Source organism: Vicia villosa, unplaced genomic scaffold (assembly GCF_029867415.1).
Source record: "Vicia villosa cultivar HV-30 ecotype Madison, WI unplaced genomic scaffold, Vvil1.0 ctg.000027F_1_1_2_unsc, whole genome shotgun sequence".
NCBI classification, from domain to species: Eukaryota; Viridiplantae; Streptophyta; class Magnoliopsida; order Fabales; family Fabaceae; genus Vicia; species Vicia villosa.
The window spans coordinates 44040-51931 of record NW_026704960.1 but is presented as its reverse complement, the minus strand read 5'-3'; the positions used below and the strand labels follow the sequence as shown (position 1 = coordinate 51931).

The 7892-nt window shown below is 31.6% G+C and overlaps 1 protein-coding gene across 3 annotated transcripts; it reads right to left on the bottom strand.

The window, feature by feature from the left end:
* Positions 1 to 545: 545 nt before the first annotated feature.
* Positions 546 to 6511, bottom strand: LOC131622259 (OVARIAN TUMOR DOMAIN-containing deubiquitinating enzyme 12-like). Of its 3 annotated transcripts, none has more exons than XR_009289824.1 (12): positions 6104 to 6511; positions 4716 to 5113; positions 4472 to 4620; positions 3719 to 3792; positions 3422 to 3476; positions 3028 to 3102; positions 2844 to 2917; positions 2718 to 2766; positions 2269 to 2353; positions 2026 to 2082; positions 1539 to 1862; positions 546 to 883 (listed from the first exon to the last, which is right to left on the bottom strand). XR_009289824.1 is itself a non-coding variant. In XM_058893286.1 (11 exons), the coding sequence occupies exons 2-11, from the start codon at positions 5050 to 5052 to the stop codon at positions 1801 to 1803; spliced, it is 1017 nt and encodes a 338-aa protein (XP_058749269.1). In that variant the 5' UTR covers positions 5053 to 5113; positions 6104 to 6511; the 3' UTR covers positions 893 to 1800. The 3 variants fall into 3 exon arrangements, 1 of the variants encoding a protein (XP_058749269.1); XR_009289825.1 differs by lacking the exon at positions 546 to 883 and adding an exon at positions 893 to 1453; XM_058893286.1 differs by lacking the exon at positions 546 to 883 and having other exon boundaries at positions 893 to 1862.
* Positions 6512 to 7892: the final 1381 nt, after the last annotated feature.

The window sequence follows — 7892 nt, the reverse complement described above, 5'->3', positions numbered from 1 at the left end:
TAAAATAAAATAAATGAAATTTTACACCATCATCGAATATAATTTTATCTTTTATTTCACGATGTATTTTTCTTTCTCAAAACAAACATATCCAATTTTATATATAAAAAAAATCAGCAAAATAAAAGTTGTCTAAACTCAACTTCAAGCTCAAATCTTGATTAAATTTATCTTTGTTAAATTAAATAAGTTTGCATTATTTTATCTAATTACTATTGAGTTTAAGTATTTTGTTATGATTGTCTTAAAAGTTATTACATAATAGCAATGACATTTTATTATGATTCAATGTCATTTTTGATTTTAACTTGTCAAAACCTTCAATTTATTTTTAAATAAATTTAGTGGTGTGTAAAAGTGGCTCACAAGTGAATCATTTATTTGATGGTTAGCTTATTTTATATACAAAAGCTATTTTTCTTTTCATTCTAAAAGTGTGGTTGCTTGGTTATTAAATAATATTTTTTGCTAGTATACTTCTGGAATTATTATTTTTAAGAATAATATTCCCACATGTGTCTGGATAAAAATTAAATTTTTTGAAAAAATTTACAAATTTATTTAATTTAAAAATTATAAAAAATAAAAATAGTAATAATAGTGGTAAAAAGTTATTGGTAGTTGAATTTATTCATATGAGAAGGTTGCATTCTCGCCCTTTAAACAATATTTCTAAGAATTAAAAAAAACATGAATAATTTTTAAATATTTGAAACAAATATAAGATTATTGCATTTCCATTATCATATCTTATTTCATCATTGAAGCAAAGGCACCCGAAACAATGCACCAGGACACTTGTTAGCATTTTTCACATTTTAATAATGCAAGAACATGAGAACATGTCTATGTTTCCTCACCAGCACTGTCCTATCTCTCGCCCCTGCATTTCATTCAACCTATGAAGTCATTATCCATCCAATTAATCACCAATATTTCGTTCAACTATGAGGTTATTATCCATCCAATCATCAATTTTTTAACATGACTGGTCAAAATATACTCTTTTCATTTTCCTCAACATCTTGCAATATATAACTACTGTCCAAACATAGCCACACAAAAAAAAATAAATAACTCTATTTTGGCACGCAATCCTTAATTCCATTGCTAAACTAGGGGTTGCTTGAAACATAGATTTTGCATGATAAATAGATTTTGCATGATAAAATAACCTTCCTTTCCATTTGAAAAATTGGTTGCGGGGAGAATAGTTTCCTTTGCTTTCTTTAATTATCATTCACTTCATTTTAAAAAAAGAAACATGATTTCAATTTGAAGAAATCATAATTTCACATATTTTGGTCAAGGAGGACTTGAAACAGCTGAGCCAAGGGTTAAAACGTGTTAAAGTATCATATTTGGCGAGCCAATCTACTTTAAAGTCTAAAACTTTATGTAAAACCCTTTGATTTCTTTAACATTCCATCCAAAATGCCACAGGGATGCATCCCTATCAGCACACCCAAATTTATACTAAAATTATTAAAAGAAGAAAATCAAATTAATTAATTAACATGATTGACATTAACACTTACTGCATTGAAGAAATCACACTTTAGACGCAGTCACACAATCTGAAATATGTACCATAGGATCAAAATTGAACAGTTCATATTCCAACTTTGGTAAATTGGGTCTAAAATGCAAAGTTGGTAATGAGAACTGTTCGATGTTGATCCAGGGTTCACACCGATTGCATGAAAGTAGTGAATTCCTAAATCCAGATAGATGTGGAGATGTATAAGTTAAATCCTGAGCAATGACAGTGTACGGATTCATAATGGATCATCCGAATCCCTAATTCTTGCTCCCAAAACTCCACCATCTTTTCTTTTTTCTCGACTCATCTGAAGGTATATCTGGATCATTGCGTATAATATATACATGATTAGGCAACAAGTATCATACAAAAATTCAATTTCGATTAAAATTATTTTCTTACATAAAAACTTGTTTTGATTTAGTCTAGTGATTGAAATCATTAACAAGTTCTTTTCTAAAATGCAAAATTTGTAAATGTACCTCCTTGAGGGTAGATGGAATTGTAATGCACCTCTGCCCAAAAACTCAGAAAAATCACTGCAATAAACAGAACATATTAGCCAAGTTCATTGTATTATATGATTCAACAAAACACAAATAGCTTAAACAATTTCTGAAGTCGTATTTTGGATTTACATAACAATAGAAACATATACGAAAGCAACACAATCGCCACGTGATATAATAAATCCACTCTTCATATCCGTCACAAATAAAACAAACCTCCTTTTGGCTTCTCAAAATGAGGAAGTATCTCTATGCAACAGGTGTCTTTGAAAGAAGTCATGACAAATATTCTCACTCCATACTGAAAGAAAAACAAAAGAAAAATTCTCACACCATAAATAAAAAGATATATCATGCCATTATAACAAAACTTAATAGTAATCATCAACCGTTGAAAACGTGATTCATGTAGAACGGAAAAATGGGAGGGAGGGTTAACAAACCTTACCACACAACTAATTCTAAAAATTGATAAACCCACACTTTAAATTCATAACTTATTTTTTTCGATATTATAAGCCTGCATATAAGACTCTATCTGCGAAATATGAAGGTATCACAGCAAAAACTATCCGTGAAATACTTTGTTTTGTGGTAAATTAAAGAATCATTGAACATGCGCTACAAAAAAATTGTGGAGAGTACTTAGGTAGTAAAAGTCATACCGAGTCTGCAGCAGCTTGGAGAGTGACATGATCGCCCCATTCTCCACTCCTAGTTGAGTTTACAATAAAATGTGATTAGAACAAAAATCAAGAAACATACAGAAAGAAAAAGAGAGAGATCTTTACTTTGACATCTTGTCCAAATAGTCACCATATTCCATGGGAACATATCCATCATAAATCTCCGGATTAGATTTGAGCTGATTAAAAACACGACTCAACAATCAGAACTGATGAATAATTTCGCAAAAGCAGAGCAGGTATTATATTCCAGACAACCAAAAAAATGATAATCAATTAAACGACAAACCTGGCTGACAACTTGTCTCCTCACAAACTTGTGGTGCTCGGGGGCATGATACAGTTGATCTGACAGTGCACGGAACTGCAAAGAAATGAAAATAAAAGTGATTTCATGATATTTACTCTATATGCTCATCCAATGAACAATAAGAAGAAATGTGATACTAAGGAGCTAAAGTGGAGGAGGAAAGATAGGAAACAACAAATTCCTATTTCCATAGACTCCAAAACTAACTTAGAATAAGGACAAACTAACTACAAAGCCAAATTTATATCTAGAAGACCTTCAGATCACATAATGATAATTGATATTTCTCTATCCTGATTCAGAGCTTACGAAATCTATTTGTCATGTGGATTGTCAAAAAAATGAAAACGAGTGAACATTAGAAGCAACGAACCTGGCAATTGCCATCACCGTGCACCTTGTTCTCCACAAAGTCATATAGTTGCAATCTGTTCAAAAGAAAATGCACGTTATGAAGAATTCTTTCCATCAACCTAACGTATTTACAAATCGAAAAGGGACAAAATAACCCAAAAAGAAACCCATCGGTGACAATATTTCAAGATTGAATATAGTCCAAAGAAACAAAAACGGAAAAATATAACAAAAACTAGCAAATATTTAGTTACTGGACTAAAACAATCTTACCAGCAATTATACTTAAAGAAAGAAAAATGTTTAAGACTAATACCTATCCAGAAGCCTTTGATGATCCGATGTAGCTTCATCAATTGAAGGAATTTCTCCATTAATTTTCGGAACATGCTACACAGTTAATGGAATGCAAGTTAAGGACCACAGTACAATGCATTTGTCATATAAGTGGTCAAAATAAATGAATGATCATGCCAAAACCCCACAACATGTGAAAGGCTGTAGGTTTAAAACATGAGGATAAATTTCATCAGAGAAAAAGGAAAAACAACAACATAACTTATAAAAATAGGTGCTTGAGAAACCATAGTGTAAGTAAGCAAACTAAGAATCTCAGTATCTATTTTGTTATGCTTCCCAAATCAATTATCGCTGTGTATCAGTGTAAAGTTAATTCAAAGTTCATGAAAACCAATGATCGCTGTCTGGCAAAATGTTTCAACAACCACAATTTAAATTTATAAAAAATGATTTACTGTAAATACTAAATACCAATTAATATACATATATTTTTTAATTAGCAAATGATATATATAAGGAAAAAATGAAAGCAGAGGTTAGTACAGCCCAATTAGAAAGTGAAATAAGATGACACATTGACACCAACCAAACCAACCGGTCATACCCTACTACTCTCTATGGAAAGTTATCACTAGGTTCACATAAATATAACATGACGAATTATCTGCTTAGTACATACATGGTTGTTTATTAAAGGTCATAAGTATATCTATTTATTGCTTTGATAGCTGATTTAGAAATCAGTCTACATGAGCAGATGAGGACATACCGGAATAGGTATCATTTGACTCAATCTCTTCCCTACTTCATTGTCAAGTGGATAATTGTCGGTAACCTCCAATGAATATTCCTCTGTTTCAGGAGGACTAGAACATGAACTTTCTTCATCACCAACTCCTTCTTGGGCATAATCATGGCCTGTATGTTTAAAATACTTGATTGAATAAACAAACATATAGTTAAAAGATAAATCCAATAAATAATCAAGAAAAAGCTGTGAGCCTTAACAATACCTTCTGAACAATAATTAACCATTGAAGAATCATGCCAATCATATGCTGGCTCGGTTTCATTAACATGATGAAACTGATTTTCATCTGTCTGTAAATACCTTGAAGACTCAGCAATCTCTAGCTGTGAAAACTCTTCTTGAAGAGCACGAGCAATGATCTCATCATTCTCTACATGGTTACATTCGTTATCATAATTATTATGGAAGTAGTGTCCATTATAGATGTCGCCATTATCTTGTTGAACTATATTGTCATAGTAATTCAAATTATAACCGGGGTCACCGTCAAGAAGATTAAGACCCCACTGATAAACATCTGAATGCTCATATAAAACCATCTTTAAGAATTTGAAACCTTTTGGGTAATGCAGAAATGATGCCAAATCAGAAATAATATACCTGTACAAATAAACTGTGGCTTAAGAGCTTGAAGCATACAATAGAACAAAGTCAAACTAAGTCAGACCACAAACAACTAGTCAAGAAGAACAGACAACATGAAATAAATTATCAGACCAGATACTGTTTTTCAATGTGCAACATTAATGTAGACCTAATTTGGAGGTGTGCATGTAAATCAAAGGATGCAAATCCTCAACAATAGAGGAAAAATAACTGTTAAAAAGTAATAACAATTTGGACAAGTAAAACTCGTCATATAAACAAAACACGCAATACCTAATATATTATTTAATACATGAATCATTGACAGTTTAACTTTTAACATTTCTGAAAATTGAAAATTTGAAAAACAAAATGTTCATCCACATTAAATCGGACTAGTTGAGAATCTCAGTTAAGAGTCACCTATGAAGCACAGACACCCCAAACACGACATCAACATCATGAGGATTCAGTTGTATTAGAATTTTAAAAAACAGTCTACAATCGCAACACGACATCATAGATTTTGATGTTTCCACGATCACATCACGACATAATTAAGGTGGCCCATATGTGACTATGACCGCAATCGCAATTTAAAACATACACTCTTCCCAGCCTCCCAACCAGCATATTTCCCCTTATAAAAACCAAACTAAAGTAAGCATTCCCCACGTTGAACTCCATGAATAATATATAATCTAACTAGGACCCTTTCACATATACAAATACTAATTTAAATTCATAAAAGTATATACTAACACCTTTCAAACACATTACAATAATATTATTATATCATCATCAAAGAAAACATGTACTAACTAACACATCACAATACTCTGCATTTTTTTGAGATCAAATAACTATTACCATCTAGACCTTGAAATTGTTGATGAGATTCCAAATTTGAAAACCGCACAAAGTAATTCAATTCAATTACATGCAGAAAAGAAACAAAGCAATGGAAATGAATAAACGGAAGAAAGAGTGAGGAATTAGACGGACCTTGGATTGAGCGGAGGGAGAGGAAGAAGAGGAAAGGGTGGGGGGTTGTTGTGGAGAAATCAGTGTTGTAGCAGAGAAGGTACAATTGCAATAGATGACGACGATGGATGCATTCAATTGAAATTAATTAATATTTCTCATATCAAGAAATTCAATTTGGAAATTATTATTATTATTATTTTAGAAATTAGAAGGACTTGAATGAATGAATGTACTATTGATCATCACGCGCTTTATATACGATTCGCCACGCCGTGAAATGGTTTGTTCGTTTGTTTTATGTGGTGGGGATTGTATTTTAACCGCACTAGTCCTACCAATTCTACAACGAGGTGCCTGTTATAATTTCATTTTTATTTTTTGATAAAAAGAGATTATCACAAAAAAAAATTAAAGAAACAAGAAAAACTAGAAAACCCTATAATGGGTGAGAGTTTAACAACTATAAAAAAAAAAATAGTTGATCTTAGGATAGACATTCTTTAGGATAGACATTGAACGAACTATAAATAAATGATCTAATTTCATAAAAAATAAAAATGTTTGATAATAATGGTCTTGATCAAGGTAGTCAGACTCGAGATCCTACCCAAGATCGTATGGGCATAACAAAATCGTAAATCGGAGGATCGTAACACGGATCGTAAGATCCTACAAAATTTAGAAATTTATGTATATTGCATATAGATTCATGATAGGCATATGAAGAAACATAATTTAGATGAAAAAACTTCAAATAATACTAGCATTATTACTTTAAAAAACTGAAATGGTTGTGTTGTGTATTGATTAGGTTAAGAAGAACTAAATAGTGAAGACAATATTATTTTATAAGAAAAAAGATAATATTATATTATAAAAAAAGGACAATATTTAACGTGAGAGAAGGAGTGAGGATATAAATTTGAATATTTTAATATGAGAGAGGGGGTGAACAAAAGCCATTATGATAAGTACCACTAATTATGGGGTAATATTGGAAAGTTACAAAATTATTAATTAGAGAGTGTGTATTGATTATTAATTAATTCTTTTAATTAGACAAATAAAGTCAATCACCGTTTCACCTTTCAAGTGCCAAAAAAGAGGATCGACTATTTAATTAACGTTTTAATTTAGGGTTTTTTCTGAATCGGGTAATTATTTTTAGGGTCTGTCCCGCGAACCCGAAATTCTGGGTTGTTCATAGAATCGTGCGTGAGCGGCGATTCCATCGTTTCTACGTGAAAACGTGACGATTCCGTATGTGCCTGCAAAAAAACGATTCTGACCATACTCTGACACGGAGAGGGGTTGCAAGATCGCAGAATCGTCCGATCCTACGAGTTGGATCGCGATTCTGACTACCATGGTCTTGATTGATGACTTCAATTTCTTTTAGGGTGTGTTTGGTTCAAATGAGGGGGAGGGGAGGGATTTTAATGGAGGGGAGAGAAGGGGAGGGGAGGTGAGGGGATTTTTTTAATAAGATGGGTGTTTGGTTCAAACGAGGGGAGGGGAGGGGAAGGGAGGGATTTTAATTAAAAATATGTTTGGTTCAGGAGGGGAGGGGAGGGGTTTTATTAATAATTTACATTTTTATCCTTATTATCTTATATAAGTGATACAATATGATATTCAAATGTGAAAAATCTATACATATTTTTTTGTTAGTAAAATTTCTAATATTGAGTGATTAAAAAGTTATGATTTACTTCATAACGTTAAAAAATTGAGTTCACTTAATTCGAATAAAATGTTCAAAAACAAATTAAACTATATGTTGATAACAACTTTAAAATCGTAATGA